This window comes from Chlorocebus sabaeus, chromosome 8 (genome assembly GCF_047675955.1).
Source record: "Chlorocebus sabaeus isolate Y175 chromosome 8, mChlSab1.0.hap1, whole genome shotgun sequence".
Classification (NCBI taxonomy): domain Eukaryota; kingdom Metazoa; phylum Chordata; class Mammalia; order Primates; family Cercopithecidae; genus Chlorocebus; species Chlorocebus sabaeus.
Genome location: NC_132911.1, coordinates 58,041,999 through 58,059,477, shown reverse-complemented (window position 1 = coordinate 58,059,477; position 17,479 = coordinate 58,041,999). Strand labels below are relative to the sequence as shown.

The following is a 17,479-nucleotide window of genomic DNA, read 5'->3' as shown; positions in this document are numbered from 1 at the left end:
TCACATACTGTTTGTTACATTGGGGATTTATTGAATGAATGAATGAATGAATGAATACCAAGTGAAATACACTTTAATTTATACATCCTTAGGGTAGGGAAGTTTTTCAACGTATGACTCCAAACCTATTACTGAATGATGTTGCGTGCTTAAAACTATGTTTTTTGGGGAATGATTTAAGGGATTTTATAGTGTGTTTTGATTTGTACCCTATTTGATTTATATGCTGAGTTTAGAGCCTGGCCCCATAATAAGGTCCAATTCTGTTGCCTATCAGGGAGGCCTCACTGGCTAAAGGAGTCCATATACAAATTGGTCTGATTCTTACAACAATCCTGGGGAAGTTGGTAGGTAATATATTGTTGGCTCCAGTTTTTATTGAATTAAGGAGAAGTTGTCATGTAGTTGATACACTGTAGAATGGAGACTAGTCAGGGCCTTCTGATTCCAATCACCCGTACTCTTGTTGCTCTTGTGTTCTGTTCCCTTTAAGTACAACAAATAAAATACTCAAAACCAGTTGTAATTTTTGATTGCCTGTATAACTTTATGCTGTCATCGGTAATCAAGAGTTATTAGTGGCTCAGTCTATCTATTTAAATATAGTAAACATTCTGAAATTTATCACTAGAAATATTCACAAGCTGATGCAAGTCTAGTAAGGTCTTCCCATACTTCATCACAATATTTGTAAGAGGTATATGTTTTCTGTAAGTAAAATTTGTTAGTTAATAGTATTTGTATTCTAATTTATGAAAGAAACAGGCTGGGCACAGTGGCTCAAGCCTGTAATCCCAGCACTCGGGGAGGCCGAGACGGGCGGATCACGAGGTCAGGAGATCGAGACCATCCTGGCTAACGTGGTAAAACCCGGTTTCTACTAAAAAATACAAAAGTCTAGCCGGACGAGGTGGCGGGCGCCTGTAGTCCCAGCTACTCGGGAAGCTGAGGCAGGAGAATGGCGTAAACCTGGGAGGCGGAGCTTGCAGTGAGCTGAGATCCGGCCACCTCAGTCCAGCCTGGGCGACAGAGTGACCCTCTGTCTCAAAAAAAAAAAAAAAAAAAAAAAAAGAAAGAAAGAAACAATGTTTTACTGAAGTTCCATTGAAATGTTGTATTTGCAAATAAAAACAATAACCTTAATTTCATTTTTTTTAGTGTGCTAAAACATTTATAAATCTGATGACTCATATCTGCAAAGAACAGACGGTTCAGTATATACTAACTATGGTGGATGATATGCTGCAGGTAGGTATATTCTTTACTTAACACATTTGGTGACTTCATTTTTTTTTTGCGTACCTCACAGTAGCAACATTTTTGGTGAGATTTCACTTAGAACATTGGTTTTCTTCTAGAGTATAATAATATATTTTTCTTATTTATGTGGGTTGTAATTTGCTAATAGAGCTAAAGACAGAGATACCCACACACAGGCTATTTTTATTTTTCAGAATACCAAGTAATCAGTATATATGTTTTTCCCGGATACCTCAGAGTTTTTTGTTGAATGCCAGCAAAGCTTGCTGTATCATCTGAGGCTTTCTGGATTCTCTGTGTACTTATGGATGATACAACTTCTTCTCATTCAATCAGTCAACACATTTTAGTGCTCATATGTTCTAGGCCAGTGCTGGGCCCTGGAGGTTCGGTGCTTTTGTTCCTTTTGGGAACAGTTTTGCTTATCATTGAAAACGTTTCCAGTTGCATACAGTTTCTGTTTTCTGGTTGCTCATATCCTCAGGTACTGTCCATATGTTCTTATCTATAAATTAACACCATGACATGCTGGTAGCTCCTATTACATTTCATCGCGGCACCACAGGGTTCTTTGTCTCTCTTTTCCATATGTGTACCTCTTCTGTAACAGTGAGATTGTGAGTTCCTTAATTTCAGTGTGTTTACTTGTTTGTTCTACCCTAAAATACACAGAAAATAGTTTCAGAGTTGTGGACCCATACAACTCATTCATTGAGGAAAAGCAGTGTGGTGATTCTTCAAAGAGCTAAAAACAGCAATCCCATTGTTGAGTGGATACTCAAAGGAATAGAAATCATCCTACTGTAAAGACACATGCCTGTATTTGTTCGTTGCAGTGCCATTCACATTAGCAAAGACATGGAATCAATCTAAATGCCCATCAATGGCAGATTGGATAAAGAAAACGTACATATACTCCATGGAATACTATACAGCCATAAAACAGAATGAGAGCACGTCCTTTGCAGGAACATGGATAGAGCTGGAGGTCTTTATCCTCCAGCTAAACTAGTAAACTAACACAGGAACTGAAAACCAAATACCATATGTTCTCAATTATAAGTGGGAGCTAAACGATGAGAACACATGGACACAAAGAGGGGAACTGCAGACACTGGGGTCTACTCAAGGGTGGAGAGTGGGAGGCGGGAGAGGATCAGAAAAAAATAACTATTGGGTACTAGGCTTAGTACCTGGATTATGAAATAATCTGTACAACATACCCTCTTGACATGAGTTTACCGATACAACACACCAGCACGTGTACCCCTGAACCTAAAATAAGAGTTGAAAAAAACACGTATGCACGAAAAACAAGCCTTTTACCTAGCGTTCAGTATTTGCAGTTTTTTATTTTAAACTCAGGGTATATAGTCAGAATACCATGTTCAAGTTTCAGAGTGAGTAATTTTCATGAAATACTGTAAGAGTCATTTCTGTTGTATTCTATTTTAGTTTTTTCCTCATCCTTGTGCATTTCATTATTATTATTTTTATTACTTTTATTTTTTTGAGACAGGATCTTGCTCTGTTACCCAGGCTGGAGTGTAGTTGTGTGATCTCGGCTTGCTGCAACCTCTGCCCCCCAGGTTCAAGTGATTCTCCTGTCTCAGCCTCCCGAGAAGCTGGGATTATAGGTGCCTGTCACCATGCCTGGATAATTTTTGTATTTTTAGTAGAGATGAAGTTTCACCGTGTTGGCCAGGCTGGTCTCAAAACTCCTGACCTTAGGTAAATCTGCCCACCTCAGCCTCCCAAAGTGCTGGGATTACAGGTGTGAGCCACCATGCCCAACCTGTTTTTTATTTTTGAGTATGTAAAACATTAACATGTTTCCAAAAGTCAAAACTATACAGAAAGATATACTTAGAGAAATGTCACTAATCTTAGCCCATTCCCACCTCCCTCTCGTAGGTCAGCAATATCATTGTTTTTTTTTTTTTTTTGAGACAGAATTCCGTTCTGTTGCCTAGGCTGGACCGCAGTGGCGCATCCCCGGCTCACCTCAACCTCTGCCTCCTGGGTTCAAGCAATTCTCCTGCCTCTGCCTCCCGAGTAGCTGGGATACAGGCATCTGGCACCATGCCTGGCTAATTTTTGTATTTTTTTTTTTAGTAGAGACAGGGTTTCACCAAGTTGGCCAAGGTGGTCTTGAACTCCTTACCTTAAGTGATCTGCCTGCCTCGGCCTCCGAAAGTGCTGGGATTACAGGTGTGAGCCACTGTGCTTAGCCCAATATCATTGGTTTTTGATTTTTTTCTGTGAACATAGACAAGCAGACACATGTATATTTTCTTATTTCCCCCCTTATTTCTATAAAACACTTATTAGATATAGTCTCTTATTTTTTGCTTGTTTAAAACTTAACAGAATATGCCAGAAATCATTACATGTCAGTTCATAGAGATCTCATCTCCCTGTTCTGTTTTTGACTACTACATGGTACCCCATTAGTAGATGTACCATAGTTTACTCAGCCTCTGATGTAATGATGGACTTTGTGATTGGTTCCAAATTTTAGAATTAGAAATCATGAAGCAAAGAATAACCTTGTGCAAATATATTTTTGTGTTGGGTGTATATTTCATGGTAAATTCTTAGAAATGGGATTGCTGGGTAAGAGGGAACTCCATATGTAGTTTTGTTAAGATATTGCTAGATGTTCCATTTTGCATTCTCATCAGCAGGGTGTGAGTGCCTGGTTCCCTGTAACCTTCTCAACAGAGGACATTGTCAAGCTGTTACATTTTTGCCTGTCAGAATGATGTCCAAGGTTGAACATCTTCAGATGACCTTAAAGGTTGCTTTTGCATTTATCTAGATTACATTAATCTAGATTTTGAGTAATAGAAAGCTTTTTTCCTTATACCCGAGTTTACAGTGGAATTCACCAAGGTTTTTTTCTAGTATGTGTATAGTTTCATCTTTAGTTAGACATTTGGCCTGCTTAGAGTTGGTTCTTGTCTATAGAGGTGTGTGTCTAATTTTATGTTTTCCAAGTGGCCATTCAGTTGACCATTTATTAAATTTTCAGTCTTTGCCATAGTGGTTGGAGATGCTGCCTTTAACATTAAACCTCCCTATATAACTAGGTTTATTTCTGTACTTTTTATACTTTGCTTCTGGAATGCCTGTGTATTCATGTTCCAGCACCACCCGGTTTAACGATAGAGGATCTTATAGCTAGTTCCCTTCGCAGTTTTTTTTCCCCCCAGTATTTACCTCGGTATTCTTGAATGTTGTTTTTTTTTTTAATATGAAATGGAATGTCAGGTTATTTGATCTATGAAAAAGTTTGTTGGCATTTTTACTAAGTTGTGTTAAATCTATAAGTTACTATTAAAAAAAAAATCAAAACAAGGCCTGGCACTGGCTCGTGCCTGTAATCCTAGCACCTTGGGAGGCTGAGGTGAGAGGATCGCTTGAAGCCAGGAGTTTGAAACCAGCCTGGGCAATGTAGTGAGACCCTGTCTCTATTTAAAAGACTAATAATAAATTTATAAGTTAACTTAGGGAGAAATGACATCATTATATTACTGAATTTTTCTGTCCAAGGACAAGGTATGCCTTTCCATTTGTTAGGTGTGTCTGTGTCTTCAAGAGTGTTGTAATTTTTACATAATGGTTTTGCAACATTTCTTGTTAAGTTTATACCTTAATATTTTATCTTAATTATTACTGTTAAAAACAGCATTTCTCTTCCATTTTATCTCTGAACTTTTGTTTGTTAATGTATATGAAAGTCATTGATCTCCGTATATTTTCTGTTTTGGTACCTTAGTGAATTCTTTTATTTGAATTAATTTTGTGATTGAATTTTTCTCTAATTTATAAAATTTGTGAATTATAAATTTATAACATTTTAATTAAAAAAATTTAATTAAAATTTTATAATTATCTGTTATTGCAAAAACATAATTTTACTTCTTTTTCAATTCTTATGGGATATAAAACAGATAATTTTACTTTTTTAATTCTTATGGGTTATTATAACTTGTCAATTCTTAGTTTTTGAGTGCTATTATTAAGAATAGGTGTTGAGCTTTGTCAAAGGCTATTATATTCTGGGTATCTACATAGATAATTGAGTGACTTTTTTTCTCTCTCCTTAGATATATCAATATAGTGAATTATAGTAATGGATTTTATAATACTGAACCAACCTTGCATTTGAGGTTAAATCCCACTTGGTCATGTGTGTTATTTTCTTGATATGATATTGAATTCTCTTTTCTGTTATTTAGGATTTTTGCCTCAGTGTTCATAGGTGTAATTGGTTTATAATTTTATTTTTTGTTTTCTTCATTTGGTTATGTATCAGCATTATATTTGCTTGATAAAAAGGATTTGGCAGTTTTTCTTTATTTGCTATACAAGCTCTAAGTTTTGGCAAAATTCCCTTGTGAATACATCTGAACCTGTTGTTTTTGGTGGGGTAATTATTTGATAGCTTTCTCTATGTCTTCTACAGAAATTGGTCATTTGAGGCTTTCTATCTCAAATGGTGATAATTTTGGTAATCTGTATTTTCTCTGGAAATTATTGTATTGAAGCTTTTACATTTATTTTCATAGAAGACCGTAATCTTATTAAATCTTACGCTTCAAATTTTTTTTCTCTATTTCCATATTATGTCCCCATGTCATTTCTTAGTTTATTTGTGCTTTCTGCTTTTTTTATTCCTTGATTAATTAGTGTTTCTCTCCCGTTTTGTTAATTTTTTTCAGTCAGGATTTTCATATTAATTGATCTATAGTTTTTCTGTTCTCTACCTTAATTTCTGCTTTTGCCTTTATTATATTCTTCCTTTACTCTTTTTTGTTGTTTACTTTGTTCTTTTTCTAGCATTTCGAACTGGGAGTTTTAACTTATTTCAATTCTTCTATTAAGAAGAAATAAATGTTGGCCGGGCATGGTGGCTCATGCCTGTAATCCCAGCACTTTGGGAGTCTGAGGTGTGTGGGTCATGAGGTCAAGAGTTTGAGACCAGCCTGGCCAACATGGTGAAACCCCATCTCAACTGAAAATACAAAATTAGCCAGGTGTGGTGGTGCACGCCTAATCCCGGCTACTGGGAGGCTGAGGCAGGAGAATCACTTGAACCTGGGAGGTGGAGGTTACAGTCAGACGAGATTGTGCCATTGCACTGCTGCCTGGGCAAAAAGAGAGAAACTCTAACCCCCCCAAAAGAAAAGTATTTAAATATATGCATTTTCCTTTGATTACTGCTTAAAACATATCCCTTCAGCTCTGATATGTAGTGATTTAGGATTTTCTTAATTCAGTTTCTGTGTTCCCTTTCACAGAGGGTTAATATTTATATTTTAATTTTCAGGCAGAAACGCTTAAAACATTTTATTAAAGATTTCAAACTTTATCATGTTTTAAAAACATTTCTACTTTATGGAATTTACTGATACTTTTTTTATTAGTATATGATCAATTTTATAAATGTACCAGGTGTACTTGAGAAGATGTATTCTTTCTTAAGGGGTGTAAGTTTGATTTATATTTATCAGATCTACTTTATTGATGATGTTATTATTTAGGATACAGGTTTTCTATACCTTTACTTTTTGTCTACTTTTTTCTTGGTCTGCTTTTTTTTGTACTAAGAGTGGTATGTTAAACATCTCCCCCTTATAAATGCATTTTTTACTATTCTAATACCTTTTGTAGTTTTCACTTTATAAAGGTGGATGCTGTATTTGGTGCATATATACACATTAGTGTTATATTTACAGTGAATTGTGGTGTTTATCATTAAAAGTGTCCCTTTTATCATACTTAATACATTTTGGCTTAAATTATACTTTAATACTGGTATGGCAACTCATGGCTTCTTGTTTCTACTTGTCTGCATATCTTTCTTTACCTGTCCCATTTTTAGGTGAATCATTTTGTTCTAGGTAAGTCTTTTGTATACAGTATAGATTTGGGTCTTGTTTATGAGTTGAAACCCCTTTTTCTTTTAATAGGTGAATTAAACCATCCACATTTATGAATATTACTAAGAAATTCGATCTCAACTGTCATACTGTGTTATAATTACTGTGTGCATTACTATTTTATTGTTTATTATGTGTTTTATTTGCATTTGTATTAAACTTTTTTGGCATTTAGGAAGTTTTCTGTGTTCTATTGGTTATCTTTGTATTTATATCCCTTTAATGCTGTTAATCCCCTGTTGTTTTCATTTATAATTTCATTTGTCATTTTTAAGAGTGTTTTTTGATTTGCAACAATCAATGAATTTTTTCTACTTCTCCTCTCTTCTCATTTTTAGTGGCTATTTTTTACTTTGTCAGGACATACAACATTTATTATTATTCTACCCTTGTTCCCACTTTCATTTTGTTACATTAAATTTTCACCACTGGGTCTTTTGCCGAGGTTTTCCCAGGGATCTCTTGATTAGATGAAGCTTATCTGCTAGTAGGTTCCTCAAGAATGTCTTATGTGTACAGTAGTCTTTAAATTTTTGCATTAAAATTTTTTCCTGTAATCTTAAAGAGCAGTTTGGCTGATACAGGATCTCTGGTTCACAGTTCTTTGACTTTTGAGTCTGTTCTTTGTTGAACACCGTATAATTTAGTTTTAAATTTTGAGACCATTTTGCTCTTTTCTTTCATTTCTTTCCTGAATTCCATCAGCTATGTTTAAATTTTCCCTTATTAGGGGCACGTTTCTCAGTTTTGGTTTTGAATTTCTGATTCAAGGTGGTATTTTATTTTTCCAGATGTTTGAGGATATTTAATTCAGTTTGCGTTGTTATGTTACAGTTTTGTTTTGCAGTTTTTTTGGGGGAGAGAAATTTCATCACCTGAGATATTTTGATTTGCATCTTTTGGTTTCTTTTTATGGTAATTTTGTATCTGTGTGGGGTTCTTTCATCTATTCGTATCATGGATTTGGGTGGTTTGTAATATTCCTCACTCAAGAGTACAGTTTTTTTTTTCTTTTTTTCTTTAATACATGGTCTCACTTTGTTACCCAGGCTGGAGTTCAGTGGTGCAATCTCAGCAATGATTGCAATCTCCACCTCCCAAGTTTAAGTGATTCTCATGCCTCAGCCTCCAGAGTAGTAGCTGGGATTACAGGCTTGTGCCACCGTGCCCAACTAATTTTTGTATTTTTAGTAGAGGTGGGATTTCGCCATGTGGCCCAGGCTGGTCTCGAAATACTAGCCTCAAGAAATCTCCCTGCCTTGGCTCCCAGAATTCTGGGATTCAGGTGTGAGCCATCGCACCCGGACTCATTCTCTCTCTTTTTTTGAGATGGAGTCTCGCTTCATTGACCAGGCTGGAGTGTAGTGGCATGATCTCTGCTCACTACAGCCTCCACCTCCTGGGTTGAAACGAGTCTCCTGCCTCAGCCTCCTGAGTAGCTGGGACTACAGGCATACCCCACCTTGCCCAGCTAATTTTGTTGTATTTTTAGTAGAGACAAGGTTTCACCATGTTGGTCAGGGTAGTATCGAACTCATGACCTCAAGTTATCCACCCGCCTCTGCCTCCCAAAGTGCTGGAATTACAGGCATGAGCTACTGCGCCTGGCCTCTCTCTCTCTCTTTTTTTTTTCTGGTGAGATGCAGTTTGCTTGTTTTATTCTCTCTCTCCCCCCTTCCTTCCTTTCTTTTCTTTCTTCTTTCTTTCTTTTTTTTTTTTTTTGAGACAGAGTTTTGCTCTTGTCATCCAGGCTGGAGTGCAGTGGCACAATCTTGGCTCACTGCAACGTCTGCCTCCTGGGCTCAAGCAATCCTCCTGCCTCAGCCTCCTGAGCAGTGGGATTACAAGCGTGTGCTACCACGCCTGGCTAATTTTTGTATTTTTAGTAGAGACAGGATTTCATCACATTGGCCAGGCTGGACTCGAACTCCTGACCTCAGGTGATCTGCCCGCCTTGGCCTCCCAAAGTTCTGGGATTACAGGTGTGAGCCACTGCACCTGGCCTCTTTTGTTTTGTTTTCTTTTTTTTTTTTTTGGAGACAAACTCTCACTCTGTCACCCAGGCTGGAGTGCAATGGTGCCATTATAGTGCACTGTAACCTTGAACTCTTGGGCTCAAACAATCCTGCCACCTAAGCCTCTTGAGTAGCTGGAACTACAGGTGCTTACCACCACACCTTGTTAATAAAAAAAATGTTTTGGTTGTAGAGATAAGACTCTCATTATATGCTGGCAGTTTCTTTAATAGATGACTTTCTTTTGGTGGGGGCAGATTGTATGTCCTTGGATTTTTTTTTTTTTTTTTTGGTCTCATTTTGTCTTGCAGAACCGTGAAGTTTCCTCTTTTGTTTCTTTTTCTTTTTGCCACCCAATCTCCTAAAGATGCTTTTTCTTCTTCTTCTTCTTCTTCTTTTTTTTTTTTTTTAATACTTTATTGTCTCTCAAAAATGATGCCTTTCCAAGACTGCGCCCTGCTCCCTGTAGCCTGTGCTCTGGTCTACCAGTAGTCTTTTTCAGTTTCTTCGTAGTTAGAGTTTATTTTATTTTATGGTGGTGATTGTAGATCCACCTTAGAACTTCTTCCTTTCTATGCCCATATCCTTCCTTCTATACACATTTTTCAGATGCATCTTATCATCCACAAAAGCCTGTGGTGGAATATGAGAGATAGCTTTTGCTGGGACTTGGTGTTTCTTTTATTATGGTTAATTACAAATGTGGATTCTCTGTCTTGTTATCCTGAGGGCATGGGTTTTGTGTAGTTTTTTATTTGATCTTTTTGTTAACCTTTATTTATGAAAGATCAGTGGAGAGATTCAGATTTAGGTAACTGGTATTATTCTCATCCACCAATTCAATGTATGTATATGTATGTGTGTATATATACACACACACACTATATACAAAGTATATATATACACTATGTATACAAAGTATATATGTATACAAAGCATATATACACTGTATACACTATATACACACACTATATACAAAGTACATATATACACTATACAAAGTATATATATACTATATATACAAAGTATATATGTATACAAGGCATATTTACACTATACACTATATACACACACACTATATACAAAGTATATATACACATTGTGTATACAAAGTATATATACACACTGTATACAGAGTATATATACACACTGTATACAGAGTATATATACACACTGTATACAAAGCATGTATACAAAGCATATATACACACTATACAAAGTATATATATACTGTATATATACAAAGTGTGTATATATACAAAGTGTGTGTATATATATACTTTGTATGTATATACAATGTGTGTGTGTATATATGTTTTTTATATATATGTGTATATATATGTTTTTTTTTTTTGAGATAGAGTCTTGCTCTGTTGCTGAGGCTGGAGTGCAGTGGCCTAATCTCAGCTCACTGAGGTCACTCAGTGGTAACCTCCACCCACCAGGTTCAAGCGATTCTCCTGCCTCAGCTTCTGAAGTCACTGAGACTACAGGCACATACCACCACGCCCGGCCAATTTTTGCATTTTCAATAGAGATGGGGTTTCACCATGTTGGCCAGGCTGGTCTCGAACTCCTGACCTCAAGTGATCTGCTTGTCTCAGCCTCCTAAAGTGCTGGGACTACAGGTATGAGCCACTGTGCCTGGCCCAATGTATATATTTTTATTTTTTTAATTTTATTTTTGTTTTCTTGAGACAGGGGTTTGCTCTGTTACCCAGGCTAAAGTGCAGTAGTGTGATCACAGCTCACTGCAGCCTCGAACTCCTGGGTTCAAGTGAACTTCCCACCTCAGTCTCTTGAGTAGCTGCGACCATAGGCGTGTCCACCACACCTGGCTAATTTTTTATTTTTTTGTAGAGATGGGGTATCACTATGTTGCCCAGGCTGGTCTTGAACTCCTGGGCTCAAGCAGCCCTCCCGCTTGGCTTCTCAAAGTGCTGGGATTACAGGTGTGAGGTACTGCACCTGGCCCTCATTATAGTTTAGCAATTGATTTTATTTGTAAAATTTTAGTTACATGGAGAAGTTTATATATACCTTTATCGTTCTATTCCTTGTGCTATTTATAGTAATTTTCTTTTTCTATTTTTAATCCTATCATTTCATCCTTATCACTTCTGAACAAAATGCTTTTCGACAGAATTGCTTATGTTTCCTCACATGCTTAGTTTTTAGCACATGATTTTGAGGATTAAATTGTTTTCTTTGCCTGGATGTCAACAGCAGTTGCTAAGTGTACCTGACCAGAAGAATTTCTTTATCCTTATTCTCTTAAAGGTCTGTAACCTGGGTACCTCTACCAATGAAGCAATGATGGCTCATCTGAATTTTGGATTCCTTGATAAAATCATTGTCATAACTCTTTCAAATTGTTATTCTAAACAATAATGACTCATTACCTAAGGAGACAGTAGGCTATTCCTTGAATAGGTAGTTATTAGTGTAGACCAATATTAACCAAAAAAAAAAAACAAAAAACAAAAAAACAAAAAACGCTATATTTAAAAATAATTAAATGTTAATCTGAAAATAGGAATTTTTTGTTTATGTGGTTATTTGTGCTTTTAAAAAGTATTAAGACCCACAGATCACCGCTAAAGAACTTAACGTAACCAAATACCACCTGTTCCCCAGTAAGCTAGGGAAATAAAATAAATAAATACATTAATAAAAGTTTGATCAGAAAAAGTATTACTATTGCTGATATGGTGGTGTAGTAAAAGAATTTTGAAAAAAGTATTGCTATTTAACAACTGTATTCACATAATGAACCAGAAGGTGCATCTCAGCCAGTGATAGAGAAAATTTAAGTGAGTGGTGAAGTTTTAATAATTGGAACTAAGAATTTTCTCTTACTCAGGTCCTATGTCCACTGGTAGTATGTGCTGTTTTCTGCTGTCTTTATTTATCCCAAGTTTTCTACCGTGATATGCTAAGAAGTAACTTGAACATTTGAGATTCATTTAATTCTGTTTCCCTTGCCTATTTGTTAGTAGTTCAAGGTGTATCTAGACCTAATTTGCGCTCTTCCTGCTCCCTTTCCGATTTTGATTTCCCTTGTTTGGCAGCCAGGTGCTCACACTTGGGTGTTGGTGGTGGGTGTAGACCTGCTACATTGGGAGTAACAGGTCAGAGGTGCAGGCCGAGAAGTGTAACTTGTAGTCTTACACTTTGTGATTTAAAATAATCATAATCATTAAAGGTGATTTTTTTAGTAAAATATCTGTCCCTACTACCATCCCTACCCCCTGCCCCGTAGTAATAATGACAGGCAAATCACACATACACACACACTGAAAAAAGAAAGAACACAGACTGATGGGAGGTTGAGAAGTGGTGCACAATTGTTACATTCTTTAGCAAAATGTGTTCTGATTGGTGATACCATTTCTTTTCTTTTTTAGGAAAATCATCAGCGTGTTAGCATTTTCTTTGACTACGCAAGACGTAGCAAGAACACTGCGTGGCCCTACTTTCTGCCAATGTTGAATCGCCAGGATCCCTTTACTGTTTATATGGTAAATTTTGAATTGATTGGATTCTTTTTTAAAAATTTTTTTAAGGAGAGAGGGTCTCACTATGTTGCCGAGGCTGGCCTTGAACTTCAGGGCTCAAGCAATCCACATGCCTTGGCCTCCTAAAGTGCTGGGATTACAGGTGTGAGCCACTGCCCCCAACTGGATTTTTTTTTTTTTTAAATACAAAGAAGAAAGGTTTTTATTTAAAAAATTTTGTTTAAAATTGACAGAATTGTGATTACATTCTCATTTAGGTAAGAAAGAAACCTGGGCCTTTTATGTCCGTTCCCGTAGTAGTAACTACTGTGCCCTTTATGACATAGTAACCTGTCCGTTCCCATAGGAGTAACTACTATGACATTAGCTTTCCGTATTGGTGTTCAGTGGAGAAAGGACATTGGGAGTTGGAAGGAGATAGGGTTGCTCTGACGCAGTTAAGGTTTTGTGGACTACAAGGAGTGCATCAAAGCCTGTAGAGAATTCTCACATGTGTAGTGTTTGTAGTGGGGTTAACCACATTTTACTATATAGAAATTAAATTTTACTTGGAAGCAGCTACTGTGTTTCATTTTTATTTTAAGTAATTACTTGATTGCTTTTCAATATCTTAAATGCACTCTTGTTTTTTTTTTTTTTTTTTTTTTTGAGGCGGAGTCTCACTGTGTTGCCAGACTGAAGTGCATTTGCGCGATCTCGGCTCACTGCAACCTCCGTCTCCCGAGTTCAAGTGATTCTTCTGCCTCAGCCTCCCCAGTAGCTGGGATTACAGGCATGCACCACCACTCCCAGCTAATTTTTGTATCTTTAGTAGAGACGAGGTTTCACCATGTTGGCCAGGCTGGTCTTGAACTCCTGACCTTGTGATCCGTCTGCCTTAGCCTTCTAGAAAGCTGGCGTGAGCCACCACACCCAGCCTACATTCCTGTTTTAAACGTAGGCTATGTTTGGAAGCCCTAGTACTGAAGAATCTTTCGTGGAGTCTGAAAGCAGGGTTGAGAGAATAAACCTTTGTACAAACAGGCGTTCTCTATTTCCATTGGGGAGTGGGCTATGGGCTGGGGATGGCAGGAGCTGTTGGGGGGCATGTAGCTCCAGAGGCTGCTTGTTTCAGTAGATGTTTTTAAAAGTTTTCAAATCAGGGGCCACTGGCAGTGAAACATTTTTGAGCATGTATGTTGTCTCGCTCCCTCCCGCCCTCCTTCCACATGTATATGTATTCATATGGTATAGTTATATATTGTATTCATATAGTATATTTATATGTTGTGGACATTATGAAATATCTATAAAAAGAGAAATTAAGGAGGACTGATGAAATACACTGTATTTTAAAGAATACTTTTTTAAAAGCCAGTAATATATTTCCCTCTTTAAAATTGTAGAGGTTTGTTGTCTTCACTGGTTTAAATGTCCTCCTAATGGTATAACAACAAAACTGACAAATACATTAAACAAATATACACTTAGGGAATGGTTCATTATTACTGTGCGGCCAAATCCATGTTAACTTCTTGATGATTTCATTTACTTTTGGCCAGTCTTTCACATTCTGAGGGAGACTCCCATTGGTTTACCATGTGCTGATAAAGAGCTTATGCTGGCTTATGCTCTTGTTCCTTTGTCTTGTGCATGCACTGCTGATGATATTTTCAATCCTTGGCCTCCTAACAGTAATCCTTTTAAGTCAGTTGTCTATTTTGTGACAGTATGATGAGTTTAAACTAGATAATGTATTTATAAATTCATTTAGCTGGGCATGTGAAAACCTCAGCATGTCACAACTCAGTGAGCAAGTAAAGGCGCCCCTGTTAGTCCCTATGTTGTGGAATTTCAAATACACCAGAACACTTAAGTGTCTAACATTCTGACCTTGGAAGTGCACCTGTCAGTCTGGTTTGCTGTATTCAAATGTAAGAACAAACATGAGTCTACCAACATGGGAAATTATTTTTAGGTTAGCTAGTGTAGCCTTTCATTCTCTACTGGGATGAATTATTGCTGAATGATTTGGAGTTTTAAGACAGTGATTTGCTTTCAGTTCTGATAGAATATTTATTAAATTGGTTTGTGTATGGAGAACTAGTACTTTATATTGCCTATTTAATTTAAAAAATGGTTAGTTTTATAGCTTGAAGAAAATGAAGAGATCTTTGAGGAGAAAGGATATTTATTTATGTTGGGAGAGATAACTAATACCTATGATGTATATTATCCTAAGAAATGGATTTTTTTTTTTTTTTTTTTTTTTGAGACGGAGTCTGGCTCTGTCGCCCAGGCTGGAGTGCAGTGGCCGGATCTCAGCTCACTGCAAGCTCCGTCTCCCAGGTTCACGCCATTCTCCTGCCTCAGCCTCCCGAGTAGCTGGGACTACAGGCGCCCGCCACCTCGCCCGGCTAGTTTTTTGTATTTTTTAGTAGAGACGGGGTTTCACTGTGTTAGCCAGGATGGTCTCGATCTCCTGACCTCGTGATCCGCCCGTCTCGGCCTCCCAAAGTGCTGGGATTACAGGCTTGAGCCACCGCGCCCGGCCTAGAAATGGATTTTTAAGTGTTAGAACTCCCAAGTGGCTTGGAATGAGTGTCGGAGAGGCTGGCAGTTTGTTGTAGAGATTGTTTAGATTTCTGGCAAGTGGTTTGGTGACAGTCTGCTTCTAAGACAGATTTTTGTGTTCTGATTTTTGCTGGTCATATAATGAATTCCAATCTTACTTTTGAAACCCAAAATAATTCAGGGAGTGTCAAGAAATTCCTAAGACCCAGCTAATTTGGGTTCACTTTGATGGAAATATTTAAAAATATATTTTTAATGTTTGTTTCAAAATATATTTTAAAAAATGAAATATAAAAACTATTATTTTTAGAGTGGTTGAGTGTTAAGAAATTGTGTAGCAAAATTGTTACAAATCCTTTTTTTAAGGTATATGATGTGATTTTTAGAATTAATGTTGCGTTCAAATGTATTTCTTATTTGTTTTCAGGCAGCAAGAATTATTGCCAAGTTAGCAGCTTGGGGAAAAGAATTGATGGAAGGCAGTGACTTAAATTACTATTTCAATTGGATAAAAACTCAGCTGAGTTCACAGGTAAAAGAAATTTTTTTAAAGTACCTTTGAAGGGAATATAACATCCATGTTCTTTTAAGCTATTTATAGTAAATATGTTAAATTACAAAAATGTTTTATTAAAATAATGCCATTTTGAACTTGACAAACCAAACTACTGTCAGATATGGGTAGTGTGCTTTGCTTTTTCTTTCTTTGACTGGCTTCATTTCAATCCTTTCTGTCTTTTCTGCCACTTGGGGTTTCTTATTCATGCTTTTCAGGGGTCAGGGAGTACCTTTCTTCTAGGTGGCTGCCAAGATGATACAGGCTGGAGAATTGAAAGGACCCACACAGCTCCAAAGAGCACGTGCGTGTGAGGCTTCGATAAAGGAAAAGAAACGGTACAGCAGGAGAGAGCATGCCTCGGGCCGAGAGATTTCCAGGTGCAGCTCCCTTGGCTGCCCCAGGATTGTGAACCACCAAGATTTGTGCGGGAAATCTTGGTTTTGGGAGAGCTCTCTGAAAGTTTCGAGTGAGATCTTTTATGCCCTTTTGGTTACATAACCAGGCTAAGCTGTCTAACCGATTACACTAATAAACAAACTGGTCCTGGGTGCCACCAGGGGCATTTTAAACTGCAAACAGCGTGTTCTAGATCTTTATTAGCTAACCTGCTTGTCCTTGTCTGGCCGAGTCCCTCCCATGCTTCCAGCTCCCCCTGGGTGAGCCTGGAGCTGTCCAGTCCAGCTGCAAGAGGACAGTGTCCCACACAGTGGCTCGTTCTCACAATTTCCCAGTTTCAGGGTGGGATTAGTTAGGCCTAATGAACTACTTGAAGCATGCCTACTGGTCATCTTGGTTGCTTGCAGGCCTTTCTAGCTCTCTGTCTTCGGGAGGAAAATAGCCTGCAGGTGTGATGGCTTGGAAAATGACAAGTTTTCTGTTTTGTCTTCATGTTTCCTCAGGATAGGGCGAAAGATAGGACACAAATGATGGTCCTGCGGAATGATAGTTTCAGGCTTACAGGGATGAAGTGTAGTAGGTATGAAGAGGTGTGGTGTTTGATACTCAGAAGAGGAGAGAACTAAAGGTGGACAGGGGAGGAGGATTCTGGAGATGAAAAGGTAGAAGGGAATGAGATTTTGATGTGAGGGTGACCTAGAGGAGGAATGGGACCAGGGGAAACAATATTGGTAGGTTGTTAGATTACAAATAAATGTCTATTTGAAATTTTTTGAAAGTTGCCATTTAGATTTGAGGTGACTTTATTAACAGATTTTAGTTTGAGGCATAAGAAAGACACCATGTTTTGCTTAGATTTACTTTTTGTCTTGTTGCCTGCCTTTTTTAGGGGAGCCTAATTGCCATTTATATTTGGATAGAGGTATTTTAGAGTTTCTTGATCAAAATCTTTTTTATGTTAATAACATCAATTTTAACTGGTTTGGGGCTTGGTTTTAAAAAGTGTTTTTACAAGAGCCACCATTTTATTGAGTTCGTGAGGTATTTAAAAAACAAGCTATTTAAAACGTAAGAAACAAGCTTGTGAAAGTGAGATTTAAAATTTCTAAATGTAGCATATCGTTTGGGATCAGAATGTTAGTTAAATAGGATACACCTCTCCCTTTTTTCCTACTTTGAAATGATCTCTCCCCTTTAATAAACTTAATTCCAGGCCTGGTGTGGTGGCTT

General features: G+C 37.3%; 1 protein-coding gene across 2 annotated transcripts in view; it reads left to right on the top strand.

Moving 5' to 3' along the window:
* The window catches only part of ATP6V1H (ATPase H+ transporting V1 subunit H), a 126,247-nt gene that overhangs the window by 13,713 nt on the left and 95,055 nt on the right, over nucleotides 1–17,479 (top strand). For both annotated transcript variants that reach the window (XM_008000631.3, XM_008000630.3), the window contains exons 4-6: nucleotides 1,159–1,248; nucleotides 12,631–12,744; nucleotides 15,722–15,826. In XM_008000631.3, the coding sequence (XP_007998822.1) occupies nucleotides 1,159–1,248; nucleotides 12,631–12,744; nucleotides 15,722–15,826 (309 nt within the window). The remainder of the gene's footprint in view (nucleotides 1–1,158; nucleotides 1,249–12,630; nucleotides 12,745–15,721; nucleotides 15,827–17,479) is intronic.